Source organism: Perissodus microlepis, chromosome 3 (assembly GCF_051167445.1).
Source record: "Perissodus microlepis isolate ML-2025 ecotype Zambia chromosome 3, ASM5116744v1, whole genome shotgun sequence".
In the NCBI taxonomy this organism is placed as follows: domain Eukaryota; kingdom Metazoa; phylum Chordata; class Actinopteri; order Cichliformes; family Cichlidae; genus Perissodus; species Perissodus microlepis.
Genome location: NC_140463.1, coordinates 10,067,488 through 10,091,638, shown reverse-complemented (window position 1 = coordinate 10,091,638; position 24,151 = coordinate 10,067,488). Strand labels below are relative to the sequence as shown.

The window sequence follows — 24,151 nt, the reverse complement described above, 5'->3', positions numbered from 1 at the left end:
CTGCCATTACACGGCTGCTGCAGCTGTTACATCAGGTTTCACTTTAGTTTACAGCTTATTATGCATCACATGAAAAACAAAGAAGGTTTGATTGATGGAGTAAATACACCACCAAAACTGCAGCCGGCCTCAGACTCCGCTTCCTGTCTGTTTCCGTCTCTAGGTAACCGCATCGTCATGGGGAAGAACCACGTGTTTCGATTCAACCACCCGGAACAGGCGAGGCTGGAGAGGGAGCGCAGCGCCACGATGGAGCAGCAGGAGGAGCCGGAGGACTGGAACTATGCCCAGAAAGAGCTGCTGGAGAAACAAGGCATCGACATCAAGCTGGAGATGGAGAAGAGGTAGACGTACCTTTACTACACCCTGAAGTTTGGGTTTCAGATAGCATCTGTAGACACACTGTAAACCACGTCAGATATCAGAGCTGTTGCCTGATTATTGATCATCTCATTGGTTGTTTGGTGTGTGTGTGTGTGTGTGTGTGCTGCAGACTGCAGGACGTGGAGACTCAGTACCGTAAAGAGAAGGAGGAGGCTGACTTGCTGCTGGAGCAACACAGACTGGTGAGTTTCTCCTCCACGTGAGCTCGTGTGGTGACCGCTTCTGGTGTTTAACCTTCTCTGTGTGTGCAGTACGCAGACAGCGACAGCGGGGACGACTCGGACAAACGATCCTGTGAGGAAAGCTGGAGGCTCATCTCCTCCCTGAGAGAGAAGCTGCCGGCCAATAAGGTACCAGCTCCTCGAGCTGCTCCTTCATAGCTCCTCATGTAGCTGTGACTTCACATAAAGACCTTAGTGGCTGTTCCCCGACTCACCTGTGTGTCTGTGTCCAGGTGCAGTCCATAGTAAAGCGCTGCGGTCTGCCCAGCAGCGGTAAGAGGAGGGAGCCTCTGCGAGTCTATCAGATCCCTCAGAGGAGGAGGATCAGCAAAGACCCCAAACGGGTGACCATGGAGGACCTCCGCATGCAGGCCGTCAAAGAGATCTGCTACGAGGTCTCACAAACACACACACGTGATATCAGTGTTTTCTGGCTGGTTTCAGAGGGACAGATAAACATTGTTGAACGTTTTCTAATAGATGCTCCCATATCTGTGCATTCAGGGGCAAAGAATTAAACCTTTACCTTGAAAAATACACTGGACATGTCCTTTAAACCATTAAACCCTCCTGGAGACGGCTCCAGGTGGGCACTTTAGACTGCTCTGTAGTGTTGGACCGTTTTGGTTTAATCCAAGATGCAGTTTACCAAAGATTAAGGACTTACTTAGACAGACTCCTAATTAGTTAGACTCCATTGCTCCAGTCAAACACAACATATGAGTGGTAAATCATGAGAATCATATATGATGCATTTCCCATTAAAGCCAGCATAAGTAGATTGTTACAGACTTTGCTGCGTTACCATAAACTCTGTATAACAGATAGTCGTAGCTAATGCCACATTACCTTTTCCTTTCCACATTTTGAAGCCTCGGCTGTAGCATTTTGGCTGCCACTGTGTTGAGTTGTCAATCCATAGACTGTACGGAGCGTCACACTGACACTGGTATCAGCTAATTAGTGTAAAAAATAAGTCCACTAGAGCCCAGAGTTCTTGGATGGTCTGTAGTACAACTAGTACATACCCATGATACAGTGTGGATTGGTCTGTTCAGCCTGTGTGTGATAAATTATGTGACTGTCTGAAGATATCAAACCAAAACATAGAGAGGCAAATTACAAACCTAAGTGGGTCCAGATTTGCCCATTTTTGTGGGTTCTGTGCAACGCTCAGGCCCTGCTTTACTGTGTAAATACCATTGAAGTCCATTGCTAGGTGGCTGTCAGGCAACCTGACACGTCATAATATATTGTGCACTGTACATTTTATGAGGTGTTTCCGGAGCCTTGATACTAAAAAAGGGTTATTGTAGCCCATTGATATGTGGTTCCAAGGCCATGTGATGATGTCATTGTATCTGATGTAGATAAGAAACTGCAGGAACAAGAATCTGTGGACAAATTTGGTGGATTAACAATAAATCCAGCAAATCCAGGGGCAGGGATTGCTCAGTAGGTCAAGTGGTGGCCCCATGATCGGAAGGTCGGGGGTTTGAATCCACTAAACGGCTACTCTTAGGTATCCCTGAGCAAGGTACCGTCCCTGTACACTGCTCCCTGGGCACCCAGTGGCTGTCCACTGCTTCACTGAATGAATGGGTTAAATGCAGAGAGGAATTTCCCTATAGAGATCAATAAACTATATATTATTATTACTATTAAATTAACCAGCACAAACAGTCCAGAGGACATTAGAGGAGGAGCATTTTGATGTTTTCTTTTTTTTTTTCTTCTTTAAACTGTTCCTCTGTGTGTGGCGCCCCCTCAGGTGGCTCTGGGAGACTTCCGTCACTCCCGTCAGGAGATCGAGGCGCTCTCCATCGTCAAAATGAAGGAGCTGTGCCGCATGTACGCCAAGAAGGACACCAACGAGAGGGAGAGCTGGAGGGCCGTGGCCCAGGACGTCTGCGACACTGTGGGCATCGGAGAGGAGAGGAGCCCTGCCGCTGAAGAGGGAGGAGGAGGAGGAGGTGGTGGTGGAGGAGGAGGAAGTGGTGGTAGTGGAGGAGGGGAGACAGTGGAAGGTGGAGAGAAGAGAGGCGTGTACGATTTGAAGGCTCACATCGATAAGCTGACAGATATTTTGGAGGTGAGTTATGCTAAGCTTGTTTTGTTCACAACCTGAGGATGGTGCTAGTGGAGCAGAGCTAAACGTGTGCGACTTCTGCAGGAGGTGAAGCTGCAGAACAACATGAAGGACGAGGAGATCAAATCTCTGAGAGATAGAATGATCAAGATGGAGAGCATCATACCTGTTCAGGTAAGTTCGCACCTCCCGTCAAACCATTGTTGCCTCCTCCAGTGTTAATTTTTGTTTGACTTGTTTCCAGGACGATGACATGAATGGTGAGGGAGGAGAATCCCCTCAGAGAGAGAGAGACGGGGACGTGGACGAAGACGACGACTGCCCCAACCACCCAGAGGTCAGAGTTCAGCGGCTGATGGATGAGGACCCGGCATTCAGGAGAGGACGGCTCCGCTGGATGAAAAAGGAGCAGCAGCGGCTCCTGAACCTGCAGCAGCAGAACATCACCAAGAAGCTGCGAGGACAGAACCAAAGCCAAGGTGAGCACGGGGGTGTGGCTGTACTGTTATGGCGAAAGTTCCATTAGAAGTCCCCACTATTGATCGTCCTCGATAAACCTATCAAATGATCTGGAATTAGTTGAGTCGGTTGCTTGCACTGTGTCCATCTTTTATTTACAGTCTGTGCCCTGACCCCAACCCTTGCTCCTCCAACTCTTCCAGGTCAGAACACCCCCACTGTCCCGATCCACCTCCCGGGAACCGGTCGCTTCATCCCTCCCCAGGAGTGCAAGCTCAAGTTCCCCTTTAAGAGTAACCCTGCCCACCGGCTGTCCTGGGGACCCGCTAGCGCTGCCCTGCAAGCTCTGGGTCTGGGCGAGGGAGGAGGAGGAGGAACTGATGCTGGTGAGCAGAAGGAGAACAGGGGAGGAGAAGCTACAGGTTCTCCCTCACCTCCGCCTCCCCCACAAGGTCAACTCCCTGGTCTCTTGCCCCTCCCCTTCCCAGCTCAGCCTCCTCGCATGCGCACCCCCAGCCCTCATCGTGCCTGGCAGCAGCGTAACCAGGGCAACCAGGGTAGCTACCACTACAACAACCAGGGCAACAACCAAAACCAGCAACGTCGTTACCGCCGAAACTCCCTGGACAGCTCGCCACAGGGCAACGGGAGCTACGACAATGACCAGCACTTCAGCGGCGGTGGCAACGGTGGTCACCAGGGGCGACCAAGACAGAGGAGGGGGTTTTCCCCTGGGCCAGGGGGGGAGAGAGGAGGAGGAGGCAGAGGAGGAAGCAGAGACGGGGACAGAGACAGAGACAGAGACGGAGGCTTCCCTTATAATCAACGCCAGCACCATCAGTACCACCACCACCATCCCTACTACAACCCCCACAATGCACCATTCCAGCCTGGACCTCACCCTCACCCCCATTACCACAGCCTGCCGCGGTCAGGGGCCCCGGCCCTTCCTGCTGACATGCTACTGGGCATTGTGCCGCCGCCAGGGGTGTGGGCTTTCAACACTCCGCCCAGGATGAGGCGGCAGTTCAGTGCACCGGACCTCAAAAACAACAACAACAATAACAACAAGGAGACACCGATCTGACCTCTGACCTCCTGAACACGGAGGCTCCTGATTGACTGCGGGACATGGGGTGATCCTGATGCTGTAGAGAATCGGCTGAGAGTGTGGTTGTGTGTGCATGTGTGTGCATTTGAGCACTTTTACACACCCTGTATCCTCTGTCCTGCTGTGCGTGTGTTTGTGCGTGTGTTTGTGAAGCTTTTAGCTTAGCACAGGTGAGCTGTTAGCGATGCTGACGTGCAAAAATTGAATTTCAATTTGTTTTATTCTATTTTATGGAGTTTGTCGTTCTGTCAGACTTTGATCACGTAATGATTTAGCTTTTTTTTTCTTTTTTAAATTTCACCGATGGCTGATGTTCGGGCATTGATCACTGTGTTAACGAGGTGCCTTAAAGCCGACATGTCTGCTGGTGAAGCTAATTTTGTTTTTAAAGATAAAGGACGTCAGTTAGCAGGGTGGTGTTTCTGTGTTTGATGAGGGGTTTTTTTTAGCTTTTAGTGCTAGCAGGTGAAGAATAGGTGAAATTGTGAGCTTCGCCTAGCCTACGCTGCATTCAAGTTCCATGGGAATTACAGATTGTACAGCTTGTTAAACTCACTTCAACCCTCAAACTGATAATTAGGAATTTAATCAGAAACAGTAAACTTGTATTTACATCTTCTCCCATGTGATTTGAATGCAGCATCGCTGAGTGCTACAAACCAAAGAAAGCGGCTGTGCGGCACTTGCTAGTCAGGGTAAAAGCGTCAGTGCAGGAATAATAAGTGCCAATGGGGCATTTGCAAAAACAGCAAAACAAAAATGGAGAAGTTGAGGGTGAGAACGGCGAGTGTAAATGGGCCCCTGAGGAAGAAGAGGTGCAGAGAGGAAGTGTAGTAGGTGCTGCGCTTGTCTTACCTGTCAGATGTTTGTTTTTAAGAGCTGTGTGTGTATATTTGAAGTGTTAAATCTGATTTTTAAACACGTGAAATGTCCTGACGGTAGGTTCACCGTCTCTGGCAATCGTGGGAAATGCAAGTGATGCGTAACACATGATGATGTCCCAAGGTGGGAGTTGATGTTGGAGCTCAGAGACATAATCATGAAGGGATGGATTTGTTTATGTAGGGCTAGATAAGCAAGGAATTCTGGGAGATGTATTGAGAAGGAGAAGGTTTTGAGGGAGAGAAGAAGCTGATATACAGTAAGCGTTTTGTTTTTGAAGAAGTAACAGACACTACAGCATGTCAGGTGTGATACAAGATTCCTGCTGTAAGGATGTGACACTTTTTACATTATATCCAATTCAAAAAGGATGGGAAAATTCACTGCTGCCTTCCTGGCACGTAGGGATCCTGGAAATTGTGGCCTCCACCTGTTTCAGGTTGCTTTTAATTTCTTCTCTTTTTAAACATGACATTTACACACACATATTTTTGCTGGTGTTGTGTTAACTTCACATCTTTAAGATAGGAAACAAATTTCCAGCTTCTTGCGTCACAGCGAACGCAGCGTTTTATGTGCGTTTTATTCGCACTGAATTAATGAAGACAAGTTTACTGCCAAGAGGGCTGGGAGAGTTGGCGATACTGCGCACACTCCACCCACTCAAAGCAGAGGATTCTGGGAGTTAACAAGTGGAGCAACTATGAGCTCTGTGGCTTTTAAGGCTTTTTTCATAAAAAGGTTAGAACCAACAAATGGCAGCGCTCCTTCCTGCTGCAAGAGGGAGTCAGTGCCATGACGATGACGATAATTATGATGAAAATGAAAGAAGTGATTGCAGTTGGCCTGAGAAGCATGATGTCAGCAGAATCTCTGGAATTGACCAATCACAGGACAATCTCTAAACCTGCTTCCACTGCTGGGCCTGATGGGAAAATTAGTTTTTTGTTTTTTAATTATTATTATTATTTTTATTATTTTTTTTTAGATTTTTTTCCAGCTTGGGCCTCCGATTGGCTGTTTGTTTTTCATTTGTGTATCACATCATGTACTGCGTATTTTAACCAACCTCCATGTTTGACCTTTGGTTTATGATGTCATCAGTCATCATCACTTATTAATATAATTATCCTAAAGTTATACGTGTCATTAATATTTGGTTATTGTGGATGCTGCTAAAGGGAGTTTCTTTGCCCTCACGCAAACCGTTGAGTTAGTGTATGTGTTTGTGTATGTTGAGTGTGTGTGTGTGTGTGTTGGGCGTCTGTTTGTGTGTTTGTGGGTTAACTTAGAATCAAACAGTAAAGTTTGTTTTACTTCATAAAGCTGATTTTAGTCATTATTCTTTTTCTTTGGTTAGTTTTGTTGTTTTTTGAGGTGGAATGGGGGAGGGACTTGGAGGGGGTGGGGTGTTGCCATAGCAGCCATGACTCGGCAGAATTCCAGAACATTCTAGAACTCCCCTCACTGATAGGCTGTGCCCATTCCCTGCACCTCTGCTCTAATCATGACCTCAGAACTCGAAACACGGATATGGATATGATGACATCATGGTGTAGCCCTCTTCCTGTTGGCCCAGACCCCCTCAGTTGCTTTTTTGTTATTGTTGTTGTTTTCTCTCTGTATGTGTTGGGTTGTCTTTTGTTGTTGTTTTGGTTGTATCAGGAACCAATCTCAGGCTCTACCTGCAGACAACATGATGGCAATAAACTGTCTCCAAGATTCAAAATAAGACTCACTTCTTGTGTTTTTATTGGGTCTTCATCCATGAAGGATGGCTATGGAAGCTGAGATGTGCCAGTGCACTCAACCACCCCCCTGCCGAAAACAAAACAAAACATTAATGTGGGTGTAGTTTCCAGGTCTGAGGGGAATGCTCAAGTGTCTTAAAACTGCATAATTTCTAGTGGCCTGCAGGGGGCATCTCCTGGTTGTTAAATGATTTCCATGACAAAAATGAGCCTGCTGTTTACTGGTCCAGATCCACTGCCTGTTTGAGAAAATAACTTTTCCTATTAGTTTGTGGTAGTAAGTGAAAATTGTTAAGTAATAACCCAGAAGTTTAATTTATGGATGGCAACAATGTGTTTTTCCAGGGTGCAAACAAGTTTTCCCATTTAAGAGTTGCTTTAAATGAGTCCTAGAATAGAAATGATAACTCAGATAGAATAGAAACGACAAAGCAGAAAGTATTTTTCGTTGCAAAGATCACAAGCAAAAAGAGCTGTACATTTATGCATTTTTTGTGTGCGTAATGTGACGTAGAATTCATCCGTATGTTAATTATTTTCCCTTTAAGGCAATGTCACAGTGGCAGTGGACTAAGCACAGTCGCTCTTAGGGGATTCCCAAGAGGGGTTTCAGACCAGATGGCATATAGAAATTTTCCACTGAATTCTGGATTTACATCAGGGTCTCTTCCCAGGTAGCACTTAATGCATTTATATGAATTTAAAAAAATGCAAGCTAATATAAAAACAGGATAACGGAACAGCACCTGCCAGTCAGAAGCAGGAACCTTTACCTGGAAACAAAACACTAGTTTAGATCAATGCATCTTTGTATTCTCTTGTAAAACAAGCTTTTTCAGGTGTATCTTCCAATCTGCAGTAGTGTTTATCATGTTGGCTGATGGCTGCTTTGTTAGAAGTCAAATCCATGTGCTTTAAATTTGAGTCCCAAACTCACAAATTCTATTTTTTTTTTTTCAGTGTAACACTGTTTTTCATTTTAACTAAATTGAAGTCAATTCTATCAACCAACCACTCCAGCTTTTCTTGTAGCTCCAGAAACTACCTGAGAATCTCTGTTCTCTGTTGTGAAACCAAAGGTTCCTCGGTTTACCCTGGGGTCTCTTCCTTTCCTGTCTGGAAAATCACCAATTGGAGGTGCCCAGGAGGCAACCAAACCACTTGGCCAAATCACCTCAACCTCACCTGCACCTCCGTGCAGTATCCTGGCTGTTTTCTTTCAATGGACCAGGGAGGTGGACCCCATCCAGAAACGTTGGCGTTATGGATGCAGATCCAGCTTAGAAAGTTACAGGGTCAAGCTTGATGAAGAGGCCAGGTGAACAATGTTCATGTTCTTTAGCTCCCTGCAAAAATATGTTACATTTGGGCCTGATACAGCTACTGAAGTGAGTGTATGAATGTGTTTGTGAATGGGTGAATAAGGCCTGTATTAGTCAATTTACCTTTTAGTAGACACAGGCCTCATAGCCATAAATGCTGACAGCATTTTTACCTATTTAATACTGCAGAATGGCCACTTCAGTTTTCTACAGCTTCAACTATTCATAGATTCACATAAATGAAGCGTAGTGTTATGAATACTGGTAAGGTTGGGTTGCCTCTATTTTAAAAACTCAATTTTCTTTGTTGCCAGGTTGACATGTCTTTGTTAAAGTATGTTAACAGCGGTCACAAAGTATCCTTCTATCCATTGAGCCATCATCTTTTCCTTGTCCAGTGTTGGGTATTCACAATGTCCTGACAACCTCAAATGGCACAATTTGACACTCAGGAGGAGCAGCTCTACTCTGAGGCTACATCAGTACTGCCTTTGGGATAGATGTGAAGAAGACTTTCTCCTTTGCTTACATGGAGGAGATGTTGTTCATTGCAGCCATACACTGTGTTTATTCACTTTAGCAGATCCAACTTTATTTCAGCGAAGTTTCAAATGTAACACACCTTATTTTTTCACCCCGCATCAGTTGGATTTAACTGAAACAGAGACCGCTTGACTCAGCAGATTTCCTGCAGTAACCCACACATCAGTGCTGGCAGCTCTGCTGTTAGAATGCTTCAGAACATCCTTATCGACTCTGGTTCACAACAGCAGGAAGTTTGAACATGCAAGTAAACATTATGTGAAACACTCAAAGAGGAAGCTGTCGAGAAGACATGAAAAAATCGAAACACACATGCCGTGAGGCTGGAGAGTCAAACATACACAATCTGTCAACTGAACAGTTATCACACTTCCTGCTTCAGCAGCTGTCAGTCAAAACACACACACACGTACACAGGAAGTGCACACTTCCTGTTCTACCAGGCATCTCCTCCTTCACTTTCTCCATCTCTTCTCTAAGACTGAGACATACCGACAGTCTCTGAGAGTCTCAGTGAAGATGCGGCACCTCCTCCTCCTTCTCATCCTCCTGTCCTGTGTTTCCATGGGAGTAGCAGTGGCCGGTTGCCGCAGTGACCGGGACAAGGACCACCGGCCCAGGGAGAACTGCACAGCAGCCGGCTTCAGCGACATCCCAGTGGGGCTTGAACCCACGACAATGGTAATGCCACAAACCACAGGAAGTCAAGTGTGAAGGAAATAACTCCGTTTAATTAAAAAAAAAAAACTGTGAGTGTGAAATTATATTTATAGTTTCATTCTGTAATTAGATTAAACCATTTTAAGACATCAAATTTAATTTAAACAAATTAGAATGATGATGAATGAGTTAAAAACATGTGACTAATAAACAAACATGTTTATTATGACAAACATAAATCCTTCGAGGAGCTTTTTTATTTTTATTATTATTTTTTATTGTAATTGGCTTGAAGTTTATCTTTAAAACAGAAATTTCAGAATGAGCTGAGTTTAATTAATTTCTGCAGAGAAATGTCTTTCTTACAACTGCTTAAACTAGTAATATACTAATGATGACGAATTAACATTTAGTGTATAGAAAAGATACACCTGTAAATATTAATAATAATTTGATAAAGTAGAAAAACTGACAAAGGACATGAATGAAAATTTAGGAAGTTGAACAGACTTTAAAAACCAGCAGCATTCTGAGAATTTACAGTAATAAGCAGCACAGTAAGCAACCACCTTATACCACATTTTAGGTTCCGTTATCCATATCCATGAACCATTTTTTGTAATTTGTTACACCAGTACATTATAAGTAGGTATTTTATTTGGTGAGCATATTTTACTTTCCCAATAAATACACAGGATTTACTAAAATGTAAAACCCAAATATTGAAGGCCTGCTTAATGTGACTTAGTTTCTCGTAATTACAATATTTATGAAGAAATTCTTGTCTTGCTCTTTACTTTTTAATATCTTTGTTTTGACAAACTGACCATTTTGGATCTTTGTCAAGAACTAAATGATTATCTGGGATTTGCAGACTTTCCGCTGTGACAACTGCAGCTAAGACTGACAGCCAATATCAAAAACGTTTAGCTAATCTCTCCATGCAGCTAGACAATTACCATACACTTACACAGCTAAACACTCTTTATTTTAACACATGCAGTGAGGAAAATGAGAAAATTTTGTTTAAAGTGTTGAAAAAAAAGTTTAAATCCCATAATGGATCAAGTGTTTGACTGACAGGAGGAGACCAAAGCAGAGACACAAATTTCCTGTTTAAGAGATGACACTTTACAGGAAACCACCACAGCTCTAAAGGCTTCCACATTTTCTGTCTATCTTTAGGTCCTGTTGTTTCCCAGTAACCTGTTCTCCAGTCTGTCCTGGTCCTCCTTCCAGGTCTTCCCAGAGATCTATGAGATCGACCTCACAGGAAACAAGGTTTCTGTCTGCCTGTACAGTGGCCACAAAGTCAACAGTGGTTGTAAATGAATCTTAAAAAACATGAAGTTAGTCAGCTTCTAATACAAAGGGATGTTTTGTTGTCCAGGTTCCAGAGGTAACCCCGACTGCTAGTCCCATTCTCCCCACACTTAGTGTCCTCAGGCTGGGGTCAAACCGTCTGACCTCCCTCCCTGACGGCTCCTTCTCTGCCTGCCCAGGTCTGACTGAACTCTACCTGGAAAACAACGCTATCAACTCTCTGAGTGATCACACCTTTTCTGGACTCACTAAGCTGGAGGTCAGTATGTGCAAAATCATAAAGGAGGTTTAGAAAATACAGACAGTCAGTGTCATGTCATCAACACTTGAGAATTGAAGGTAGTGAGAAACATAACTGATAAGATTCAAGAAGTAAGAGTGTAGCAAAGTGGTCCTTGGCTCCCTTTCATTATGGCCAAAACTTGATTGGACTTGAAGTCATTCATTTCCACTCACCAGCTAATGTGTTAAATACACACATTCAACTGCTTGTTAATACAATTATAGAATCAGCCAATCACATGGCAAAAACTTGATCCATTTAGATCTGTATGGTCAGAATCGGCAAAATCAGCAGGATAACATGCCATGTCTCAAGTCTCAGATCATCTCAAGCTGGTTCCTTGAACATGTGAATGAGTTCACTCTACTCATATGGTCCCCACTGTCATCATATGTAATGCCAGTAGAGACTCTTTGGGATGTATTGGAACTGGAGAGTCACCTCATGGATAAACAGCTGAGAAATCTGCAGCAACTGTGTGATGCTCTCTTTTTAATTGGACCAAAATCTCTGAGGAATGTTTCCAGAACCTTGTTGAATCCATGCCATGAAGAATTAAAGCAACTCTGAAGGCAAAACGTGATATAAGAGGTGTACAAAGTACAAAATTGATCTCTGGTGTGAGTGTCCACGTGTGGATTATTTTCTTTTAAATAAACTTTTTGTGTATTTAGACTCAAACCAGTAGAAAGTGCATTCATGTAAATTAATAAACAGAAGAAAATTGAGCAAGTTGATTTTTTTGTGGTTCAGGTGCATCAATCAGCTGATTTTTATTTATTTTTTTTGTATTTCAGTAGCTTCAATGTCACATTTTTTTTCTTTATTTCCCTCTAGATCCTGGACCTGTCATCTAATCACATCAAGGTGCTTCCTCAAAGTATGCTTCACCCCCTCCCAGCCATAGAAACTCTCTACCTGGAGAAAAACAAGGTGGGAAATACACACCAAGGAGTATGTGAATACAAGTTTAAGCCTTCTCTCAGCTGCAGCCACTCATGGCACAGCAGTTATTTGTTTCTAAAATTGTTAAAGTTTCTGTTCCATTACAGATCAGCATGATGCCCGATGAATGGTTCAGCCAAAAGGAGGAGGTACCTTATCTCTACCTCTCAGCCAATCCCTGGTCATGCACCTGCTCCCTTGGTTATTTGCGCAGGTACCTTGATGACTATGAACTCAACGTCTATGTGCGGGATGGTCCCGATATCAAGATTGATGTAGAAAGCGTGGTATGTACTACAAACAGAAAAATTAAACAAATACAGACACATCTAAAAGAACACAAAGACTGTGGGCATTTTTGGTTCTGCACAGTTGCTATTAACTTTTTAACATCCAACAAGTCACTGGTAAACCACTTAGGGTTTAGGTTATAGAGGCTACTAAACATAGTTTCTGAAACTTACCTTTCAAATCAAGCTGCTCACATTTTGGCCTTACAGTTTTTTCTGTTTGGACATTTCTATATAAAGATGTGTTTCAGTGTGGTGGGGTCATCGGTAATGGTGGAGATTATATATATTAAAACTATACCTGAAGTATTTTTAAATGGTCGCTGTCTTTTTAGGTGTGTGACTTTCCCCAGCAGCACAAAGGTACACCTGTAACAAGTCTGGAAGAATCCGATCTGTGTTCAGCATCTGGTCCACGAGGAGATTTCTACCAGCCAACTACTCAGTACTCTTTTTATCCATCAACTTCTCCTCCAGACACAGCTCCTTCTACTTCTTCTCCTCTCGATTCCACAACATTTGTAGATTTATACACAATGCACACAACAATCACAAGGTCCTGGTATGAAGTTATCACCAGCCTTATTGAATGGTCAGAGTATTCACACAAAGAGATAACAACAGTTGGGTTTCATGACTTGACCACTCATTCTACTACTTCTACTGCCAGACATTTGATTAAAACTCAAACAACACCTGTTGAAACAACCACAACTATTGCTGTAACTACAACACTGCCAACAACAACAATGAACATAGTCACAACCACCACCATTGAGGCTACCACAGCTTCTGAGGCACTCACCACCACTAAATCCAGCCCCGATGAAAAACAGGAACGTGAAAAACCTATTTCTTCCAGGCCTGCAGGGGTGTTCTGCATTTGGCTGTTTGCGGGCTGCCTGCTGCTCTGTGTGGCATCAGCTGCATGTATATTGGCAACTTTAGCTAGTATGGTCATCTGGTACAGGAGAGTGTATAAGCCTCTATGTTTGCGGTTAGCGAGGAGAAGAGGAGGAAGTGAAGGACTGATGCTGTTAACATACAACAGGGTGGAAGGGAAGGGAGTGGGAGGCGAAGGAGTAATGGCGCTTTATCGCTCTGTTCTTTTGGTCCACAGAGAGGCAGGAGAAGGTATGCAAAGCGAAGATGTAGGTGAAGGAGGGGAAGGAGACAGGAAACAAGGACAGCTTGTCATTCTAAAACCCGCAGGTGGAGGAGTAACAAGGGAGGAAGAAGGAGAAAGAAATGGGAAGGAGGAGCGAGCAGTATATAAGAAGACTTTGTACCGTCTGTTAAGCAAAGAGGAGGAGATAGAGGGATGGAGGGATGTGGTGGAGGAGTGCAGAGTGTCTGAAGAAGATGGAGGTCAAAAAGGATATCGGGGGATAGAAAGAGAGAGGAGCAGAGGTGGAGAAGGAGTGTCCAAAAAGCGCTACAGTGTGATTCTGAGGGAGGAGAGACAGGATGTGGGGGGCGGTAAAGAAGAGCTGGACTGGGTGGTGGGAGGGTGGGAAGTGAAACGAGGAGGGGCGGAGACAGAAGAAGAGCCAAGGAGCAGCTGGGGGGAGTGGCTGGCACACTATTTACCCAGCATGCCGTGGGGAGTTACCACACCTCCTGAGGCCGAGGCAGCCCTCTGATGTCATCAGTGGAAAAGAACCTCTAGTGCTTTGAAAAACCTGTATGCTAAATCAACTGATACTTGAAATATTCAAGTTTTTATTCACTTTCAGTCCCCTTCTGCACTCCTGTAGCTCAGTCCAATTCTTACGTTCATTTTTCAGGTCTTCAGTGTGCATTTTTATGCTGATGACACCATCTTTTTTTGCCATCTGACTAAAAATACTCAAAGAAGGCTTCACTAAAGAGGACATGTTTGGATTACCTGCAGACCCTGCTGTTAATTAAAACCACCAACAAATAGCACTGAGTTTCCTAATCCAGTCAAACTTAATAAATACTTCTTATTTGACTAGCAAGCAAAAAGACCTACAGATCTCATGCTAAACATTAACCTCACCTTGCTTAAAAAGAACAGCTTGATTCATCTTTAAATCATTATTATACAATTCACTGTACTGTTGCCAAAATGAGAAATTAATTAGAGGTGTCAAAGATACAAAGAAAAGGGTCAAATGAGGTTCAAAAGTGAAAGCTCAGTAGATGAAAAGCACTTTGACGTTATTTGAATGTCATTTTAATGAATATGTATTTGTACAACTGCAACTTGAGCCATAACATACATACAGTACAGTAATATACTGTTGAACAAATCACCATACCATTTATCTTCGTGGTAAAATTGTTAGACACTATAACCTCCAGGCCAATAAAGATAAGCTCACCATGTGCCACAAGATGGAATAAAAGTCCTTTAACGTGTGAACATTGCATCGCCGTCTGACCACAGGAACTATCAAATATTGATGTAATCTACTGAAAAGAATGAAAATAATTCATAAATAAAAATACATAAAAATGTTTATTAATGTTATGCAATTATTATGTATACACGACTTCAGAATTGTTTATTTGTCTTAAAATTATGTAATAAAGACATCATGTTGTGGTTTAAAAGTGACCTTTATTTAGTCTGAGATCTTATGGCTGTATGAGAGCTACAGCAAACGTAGCTTTGAAACTGGGTCAACTACTCAGCGGTATCGGTGATTTCCAGTTTGTTGTTGCTGCTGTTTAAAAGCATTACAAAATGTAATTGCACAAGACCACCAGATTCAGCCCTATAATTTTTGTAAAGGGATAATATTGTCATTAATGTCATCCAGAATGTATCAGCAGTCCTGTTTGGTCTTTTATGAAGCCTTATTTTTTTAGGTTATCAAGATCTTTATCATCTTTAGTGAAGTCAGAGCTGAAACATATGAAATCAGACATTAGAGTGGAGAATATATATAAAGTGCCTTGAGGCGACTGCTGTTGTGCTGTTGGCGCTATATAAATAAAATTGAAAAAACAAAAAGAAAAAAGAAAGAAGAATAGTTTCTCTCCACAGTGAACATTCAGAGTATGTTGGATGTGTGGAAAGCTTCCTCACATTGGTCTCAGCTGTAGGGTTTGAACACATAGTTTATTAGTTCTCTTTGCATTCAGAACATTTGATCACACTGCTGGTGTTTCTGGGGTTTCTCTGCAGTGTAATGTTTTCAGTAGCTGCCTGTGACTTTTTCATGGTGCAGATGTAAGTAAAGCAGTACCGTTTTTGAGCAACTTTTTATAGTTTGTCTGCTACCTAATGCACAGTTACCATCCCAGAGAGAGACAGAGAGGAAAAACTCATCAATGTGGGAGATCTAGAAAGATGTAAGAAGGACAGGACAAGAGTGGAAGACGAGAGTTTATTTTTAAAATGAACTACTCAGTGACATCTGATGAAGTGGATTCTTTTTTTTAGTTTTTGTGCAGTATCTTGTAAAATAAATTCTTCCAAGTTTTGGCGATCATGGAACAAAGTAAAATAAGAAACTAGTCGGATTTCTTCACTTGCAGAAAAGATCTGCAAGTAAAGAAAAGATTGTTGTTTCTGGTTCCAGTTTCAAGTGAGGATGCCTGAGCTTTGACAAAATAGCAATATCTGATACCTCGATTTATAAAGATATATTTTACATTTGTATCTTTCTTTTTTTTTTAAAGTTTAATCTTATAAATTAATGACTTAAATAATATAAAAATATGAGATTAATAATGAACAGATAGCAGTTATGTTTTGTAACAGTAAATTAATATTTACTAAAATCTAAGTCAGAGTCAGTTTTTTAGCATTGGTTATGGCCAGGAGGAGTGAAGGCGGCTTATTGATGGGGCCGCCCAAACTTTAGGATTACCCCTGGTGACAGATTGCCCACAGAGGGGGTGAGAGAGTGGGGGAAAGAGCAAACGAAAGCCTAATCTGTTCCACCAACTCATGTCTAACGCAAAGATCTCGACACTAAAGTGTGGGTGAGTAAGAGCAGACGACAGGAAAGACTCTACAGCCACATCTTTAAGCTCACACTCTCACTGAGAGAAACTTTGTTTTTGATATTTGCCTTTTACCTGATGATCAGTCAGACACGTTAGAGTCGATCTTTCCGTCTCTGTTTGAGTGTGCAGCAATGGAGGAAGTCCGGAGAAAATTTTTTTTTTTTTTCAACGGCTGATTTTAAGAAGAAAAAGCCTGAATTATCTCAGTAAAACCCGTGTCCGGTAATATGTAATAAACATGCAATCACACAATGTTTTTATCTCATTTTCTTCACATTAGCATGTACCCATGTGCCAACTACTTTAAGGCTAACGAGAGATGAGGTCACGTGACTGGATTTTGATAATAAGATTAGAACAGAGTATTTTATTTAAACAATGTGTTATCAGGATCATAGTATCACACCAGAAAACACCATAAAAGAAAACAAACATGATTTATGCTTGGCGTAAGTTACTGACCTCTACACTGCTTTATTTGGATTTTTATTTGAAAATCTGCAAAATAAGAAGTACGAAAAGCTTTAAAATTAATGTTTTGGAGTACAGATGGGGACGAAATTCCCACCCAATGTTTAGAAAGCAGCAGAACATAGAAGTACTTTGATCAAAGTACAAGTACATTAAAGGTGTACTTTAGTAGTAGAGTAAATAAGCTACGTTCTACCTCTAACAGTCAGCAAACCTACCTTTGCTGACTTTTTTCATACATACTCAGGGTGATCTGTGAGGAAGTCAGATGGTGTTCAGTTCATGAAAATAAGTCAGGAAGTCAGAGGCCCCGATTATGAAGCCTGATAATGGGTTTAATATTTACTGCCCAGAGAATCCCTACAAACTTCAACAAGACTTCAGAACTAGATATTTCAAGGATCTTTAAAATCTGATCTGGTAGTTTTCATTTTTGTTAGCTTTCATGTGTAAACAGGCTGTTTCAAAATTTCAGCAAAACTAAAAATGGCAGCAAAAATGATAAAAACCTTCACAGTTAGCATCCTGATCCACGGGCAGCTTTTTAAGAAGCCGCCGAAGACCAGCAGACTGCATCAGCATTGAAACTCAGGGAGCCAAATAAGAGAGAGCAGCAGATCCTCTGCTTTTACACGAGCCCCAAAGTCCCAGAAATGTCACTGCTCGCTGTCACACGCATTCCTGACTGTCTGCAAAGCTTCTTATTTCAGCTTGTCGAATGGGCTGAAACTGCTGTGACAAAAATAAGGAGCAGCCAAAAGATCAGCCGACCCCCCTTCTCTGAATGAATCAGAGGTTTGAGCATGTTACACAGGCAGTGAGTCATTTTCTCATATTCACTGAGTCTCAGAGCCTCCTGTTGATCAGCTTTGGCTGCAGAGATGAAGCTTAAAGAGAAGTGATGTGCTGCAAACAGGAAACTGAACAGGAAATGGAAAAAAAAACTCAGATGGTTTCCTGAGTCTGACATTTATAAAGATGCTATGTTGTACTGCTGCACTTTGAGACGATTTCTTATTAAATAACAAGAAGAAATCGAGAAAATTGTTGTGTGAGAGCAACAAAAGGTGAAAATCAAATCTCAGAAAGGTAAGAAATTACACTAAAAAGGAGCTCAGTTAAAGGGAAAATAGAGAAATATGAAAATGAAGAAAAAACCAAAGATTGTGTGGTTTCGGTCCATAAGAGGAGAACACGAGACTGAGAATAGCACACAAATAATTCATTTGTTTTGCTTCTAAATAAAGAGATTTAAAGGTAAATGTGGTGGTGATATCTTTAATTTCTCATTTTTTTGTAGTCAAAGTTCACACTTATTCTCAGCAGTGATATTAAATACACTATAGGCCCAGTTTGGTTCCAACCCCCCATAATTTTTTTCTTAAATCGCCCGTTTTCGATTGCAGAAGGATTTCTACAAGTTTGCCTGTTACAGACTTTTCATTCTTACCAAACGAGGAACGAAGACTCATGAATCGAGATCCGGTCGACTGAATCCCTCGTCTGAAAACTGGCTCACTTCTTCCTAAAGGTGGAACAGAAACAGCCTCAAACTCTGAGATGGCTTTTTCCTCGTCTCTCAGCAGCCTCAGAGACTCCAGGCGAGCATCTGAGTCGATCTTCGTGGTACTGAAAACTCAAACACCTCGCTGTTTGAGGTTTGGTTCAGGTCGCTGCAACTTCCTGTTGTCAGACTCGGTCTTAACGTACAGGAAGCCGAATGAGAAAAAAACACGTGAACAGCAGGCTCAGCTTGTCGTTCTCAGCGGGCTGTTCATCGGAAAGGAATGAGCACAGTGTTCACACACTGGTGGGTGTTTCTTCAAAGTCTTCAGACGTGGAGGTTTTCACAGCTTCTTTTGAGTTTCCCACGAATGCTTCGACCAGAGCTTTAGGACGTACAAATATGCATCACCATCACACCACAAACCTTAATTTCTGTTATTTCTTAGTTTAAAGATGAGCAGGAAGGAAAAGCCGCAGGTTGATCTCCCTCACTTTGTCTCTCAGAGCCACAAATACCTCCTTCCTTCTTTCTCTTTTTCTGTCTCATAAAGAAAGTGGATTTTTCATCAGTTTCATGCAGCAGATTTCCGGTCGCATCACCCCACAAACCCACTGGCACTCTCTCAGTTTCACCCAGACAGTCACACAGACACACTTTATTCACATGCTCTAATTTAGCTGTAAATACACGTCTCACACATGGTTCATGCTTCATCAGCCAGACATTAAAGTGAAAACCAGGCTGGTTTAAAACTTGAGGCTGCGCGTTTTACACGTGGACCACTCACATCTCCTTTTTTTTATCATCGCTGTCTTGCGTTCATGCATGTAGATACCAATAAAGTTGTAAAACGTATTCTCAGAATCCAGCCCACAAAGTTCCGTATTTAACTTCTGATTATGATGTTGAACCTGATGTATTTCTGATGTTTTTTCATGTCAGTGCCAGAACCAGACAGTTTAACCCAGTGCACACTAATCTGTCAGTTTGTATGTGGTGAAGTTGGAGATAATAATGAAGTGAAGGACTCGAAGGAGCTCGGTGCTTGGAGAATCAGCCTGCTTTCACACTCCTCTGGTTCATTATGTGATGGTGGATGTTGGTGATTTGGGTCTGTGACAAGAAAAGCTTAGATACTTCACAGGAGAACCATGAAAAACACTGTTTCAGTTCAGAGGCTGTGATTTTAAAGGAAGGAGTAAGAAGAAAGATGTTTGTCACATCAGGTGCTCATTTGTCCTCCTGCTGCAGAGATGATCCAGTGTAACTCTGGACACAGCGTGACTTCTTCTGTCTTACAGAAGTAAAACTCCAAAATAAAACAGGAAACATACCAAAGACAAATTTTTACAACAAAAATAATCAATTCAAAATACCATGTCAGGGCTTACCAGAGCACCTATGATGCACGATGTAGAGGTGTAGCATTTGTGACATCTGTCTGTGTTGTGAATTTAATTCAAAGTGTCCCTAAATATAAAACGTGCCATGAGCACTTTTACATCTGAAAACTTGAAATAAAGCTCTAGTTGTGTTTTAACACAACTAATTATGATGAAGCTGTGTCAAAAGTCATATTTAATTGATATCAAAACATTATCAGTAATCTGGCAATCCAGTCATGGGCAGGAGGATGGAGGAGACGAGGAGGCTTAAAACATGAGAAGAGCTCAGTAGGGAAATCAATGATATGCACAACAGGAAATAAGAAAGGGGGAAAGAAGAAACAAGCAGAGAGGGAGGAGTCATCACACTGAGGAAGCATCACTGATGATCTGCTTGTATCCATGTTAGTGTTTAAAGTCCAACATCTCCCTCTAGTGGTCATATATAAACCATGTGTGAGGATGGTGTTAATGTAAAATGTGAATCATAGTGTTCCAGTCAGTCATCAGCAGAGATGGGCAGTAATGCGTTATAAGTAATGTGTAACTGTAATCAGATTACTTTTTTTCAAGTAACGAGTTAAGTAAGGGATTAGTATTGCAAAAAAGTAATTAGATTACTGTTACTTTCCCATAAGCATGCTGCCTTACTGTGTTACTAAACCGTGATTTTGTTTGTGAGAGTGTCTCGTGACAATAACGTATGAGCATGCGACGTTCGTGGCAGCAGCAGACGTGTGCAGATCAACAATGGATAATATGGAGTGCAGGAGAAAGTACGACCTTGCAGCGTTTAAAGCGTGGAAGTACTTACAGTAAAAAGTGAGAAAAACATTAGTGTCCACTGCACTATGTGTGGGAAGAAAACTCTTTTCTATAGTAAAAAATTAAACTTCAAATCTGAGCAAGCACCTAGCACGCTGCCATGAACGTGAAATTCACAGAGAAACCCCTGGATTACTCCCCCCCTGCTGATATGACCACTGTAGCACTGGGTAAACCTCCACCGGCCCATCATTTTATTTATTATTTGAATCAACTCCATGAGAATTTCAGATTTCACACAGGTGGTTGGTTGTTGGGCTCTGGAAATGGAATGAAGGTGAGTGTTATTAACTCTCTGGAGTCCACAGACGCACTGCACCTCCAAATCACATGACCGATTTAAGCTGACATAGCAACAAGCTGCAGTCACGCTGAGTCTCTATTTCAGTTGTTGAAGGTTCGGACTTTAAAGTATACACCGGTTTTTACATTTTAATGACAAGCTACTAAATCCAGAGTTATGATTAAAAAATAGATCTAAGCCATGCTTTCTTCTAAATACTATCGTCACGGTAAAAAAAAGAAAAGAAAAGAAAAAAAAGTGTTTTCTAAGAACAGCACGAAAACAGTAAAATAGGAAAAAATATCCACCTCTTTTCTATTGGTGGAAAATGTACCATGTTGTCGACCCATTTAAAAAAACATAAAACGGCAACACTTGGGATTTGGTTGTTTAGGAAGAGTGGAAAGTTTTGAGAGTGATGGCAGTGAGACAGAGCGAGCGAGTGTGAGAGAGAAAGAGAGTTTTGAGATTTGTGACCTTTAGTGTGGAGTGTGTAGTTAGTGTGTTGTGTTGTCTTGTGTAGTTAGTGTGTTGTGTAGTTGTTTTGTTTTGTGTAGCAGTAGATTGTAATGTAAACACTGTCTCCAGGTGGAAAACCAGAGGAGTGACAGACCTCCTGCAGGGTTTATCCCTGTGTTGTTCTCCTCTGTCTTGTCATAATTATTTGTGTGAGGTCTTCTCCTCTGCAGACATTTTTTTTCTTTTTTTACTGGCACCAATAATTTGTGAGACATCTTATTGTGACACCTGATTGTTCTCTCTTTTTAGTTGTAGTATGTTTAAATTTAAAAAAAAAAAAAACACCAGATGCATTAGCTGCATTTTAGATATATATTGGTGAAGATAAAATTGTAGGTGAATTGTAAGACTGTAATTGTAAGACTGAATTGTAGGTGGCAGTTCAGCCATTTGATTCATTTTACAGCAGCGCATGAGTGAATGAACATGGTGCAATAAAAGTACTTTTAGAAGTACATTTTTCCAAACACTTACATTGACTTAAATTTACTTGAGTTGGGTTAGTGGTTGCCACTTCAGCATGCAGTCAAGTTCAATAGAGTCTTGCTAATCACCTACTAATTTTATTCAGGTGTGTTGCAACAGAGACACATGGAAAAGTTTCAGGACACCATCCCTCGAGGACCGGAGTTCAAGACCCCTGCCATAAAGTGAACCCCCTGCCATTGCGTTATAAGTTTATCAGGGGAACTCTGCTTTAGTTGAAGTACACTGGATTATAGATAATCAATTTCCTGCTCCTGAAGGTCATTTTGGTTTTGTTGTGTTATGCATATTTTGAATTTACTTTTGCAAAAAGTAACACAAACAGTTAATTTGACTGGGAGCAATGCAAGTCTATTCTTTTTTCTAATCTTTACAATAAGGTAATATCAATAAAGATTCTGGCTGTGTAGTAGGCAGGCAGGACCTAACTGAAAGACCTAGACACAAAATGGTAAACTAAAAGAGGCAGCTTTAGTGCTGTAACAGAAACTCAGACAAGGAGAAAACTGGGAACTAGAGAACTGCAAAACTTGGAAGCTATGAAACTATGAGGAGGTCTTGGAAAAAGACAGAACTCATGAGAAAGGAAGAAGCATAATGCTTGAGTGAAATGAAACAACAGAGAACAAAAAAAAAAGGAAAATAAAGAGAAAGCCAAAAAAGCGTCCTGAAATTGGTATGTTTACCTCAGTTGTAAACTTCACACAAAGATTGTGTTGCCAAATTTAAACTGATGCAGATCTACTTAGAAAAATGCACACTCACAACACAAAGTAAAAACAGAACCCTTACTGCCACCCTGTGTGCTCATTTAACAGCTGGTAGTGCAAAACACAGTGACAACATGTGTATTATGTGTGTAACAATAATAACAACAACAACAACAACAACAATAATAATAATAATAATTATTATTATTATAATTATTATTATAATAATAATAATTATTATTATTATTATTATATATATATAATAATTATTATATATATATATATATAAAAAAAACACCCAGCATGCCCCTGCGGGCGGTTTATCCTTCAAGCTCGGGTCCTCTACCAGAGGCCTGGGAGCTTGAGGGTCCTGCGCAGTATCTTAGCTGTTCCCAGGACTGCGCTCTTCTGGACAGAGATCTCCGATGTTGTTCCCGGGATCTGCTGGAGCCACTCGCCTAGCTTGGGAGTCACTGCACCTAGTGCTCCGATTACCACGGGGACCACCGTTACCTTCACCCTCCACATCCTCTCGAGCTCTTCTCTGAGCCCTTGGTATTTCTCCAGCTTCTCGTGTTCGGTGGTTCGGTCAGTTTTATTTTTATTGTTTGGAGAGAGATAAAACTAACAGCTTTATAATCAGCGCAAAAAGGGCGTGAACACAAAGCGCGGACCCAGCGGAATCAGCGAGCTGTCGACTTTCAGCCCCGACCATGTCCGTGCCGTCGGGTGAGAAAGGCGACATCTCACTGATTCTGATCCGTCGGCGGGTCCGCGCTTTGTGTTTACGTCTTTGTGCAGAATCCGTGTACCTGCTCTCATTTACTGTTTTAGCTGTTTGGTGGTTGTTGAAATTTTGTGAGGTTTCACCTGAGATTCTGGCATTTCGGGAAAAATAAATTTATGTTAAAAAATCAATTCAGGATTTTAATGAATCGATTTCACGTTATCCAAGCCAGAATCGATTTTAATCGATTATAAAAACCCACCCCTAGTAATCATCCACATCCAATAAAGGATTCAGAAAGTTTTTTAATGCAGGCCCATATGACAGAGAATGTGAATCTTCTTTTGTGTTTTCATATTTTAATTTATATTTTATTGTGTTGTGGTTTGCAGTGTTTTGTGTTGTTTCACTTTAAATTTGTTTAAAAGGGAAAAGCTGAAAATTTAAATAGTTAAAAGTTGAACTGTGACTAGTTGGTTTTTGTATTATATGATTTATTTATTACATTTTGTGTGGAGTGAATAAATAAAAGTATATTTACAGTGGCCCCTAGAGACAAAGCACGTATAAACTTCAAAACACGTACGAACTCCAAAACACATGAAAACTCCAAAACAGGTACAAAACATAACAGAAGTGCTCCAGGATGCTAGGGGCAGTGTTGAGCTTTTGTTAACTAGTGGCATCACAAGCCAGCAAGTACCAACGACCGGATTTGGTGTGTGGTAGTAACATTTAAATGAACTTCTTTTTTTTTTTAATTATTTGAATATATATGAGTGCTTTGTGTATAAATATACAAACAATACACATATGCTTTCATGCTTTCAATTGTGTAATTTAAGTGATCTAGGTAGCTCTGGTTTGGAAGTTCAGTTCATGCTAGAAATGTGTTTTGGAGTTTGTATGTGTTTTGTCTCTAGGGGCCACCACATATATTTATATATAAACATATATAAATAAAACCACTTTTTTTTACATTAGCAATTCC

General features: G+C 41.6%; 2 protein-coding genes across 2 annotated transcripts in view; both read left to right on the top strand.

Annotated features, from left to right (window-relative positions):
- LOC146389820 (kinesin-like protein KIF1C) overlaps positions 1-6,878 on the top strand; it is a 33,032-nt gene extending 26,154 nt beyond the window's left edge. The window contains exons 21-28 of the mRNA XM_084912497.1: positions 164-344; positions 494-566; positions 636-734; positions 839-1,000; positions 2,377-2,697; positions 2,779-2,868; positions 2,939-3,173; positions 3,357-6,878. Coding sequence (XP_084768623.1) covers positions 164-344; positions 494-566; positions 636-734; positions 839-1,000; positions 2,377-2,697; positions 2,779-2,868; positions 2,939-3,173; positions 3,357-4,240 — 2,045 coding nt within the window. The 3' untranslated portion in view covers positions 4,241-6,878. The remainder of the gene's footprint in view (positions 1-163; positions 345-493; positions 567-635; positions 735-838; positions 1,001-2,376; positions 2,698-2,778; positions 2,869-2,938; positions 3,174-3,356) is intronic.
- Positions 6,879-8,328: 1,450 nt separating this feature from the next.
- On the top strand, positions 8,329-14,894 carry gp1ba (glycoprotein Ib platelet subunit alpha). Its single transcript, XM_084912636.1, has 6 exons — positions 8,329-9,443; positions 10,608-10,703; positions 10,813-11,004; positions 11,866-11,961; positions 12,081-12,260; positions 12,599-14,894. The coding sequence occupies exons 1-6, from the start codon at positions 9,282-9,284 to the stop codon at positions 13,904-13,906; spliced, it is 2,034 nt and encodes a 677-aa protein (XP_084768762.1). The 5' UTR covers positions 8,329-9,281; the 3' UTR covers positions 13,907-14,894.
- The last annotated feature ends 9,257 nt before the right edge of the window (positions 14,895-24,151 follow it).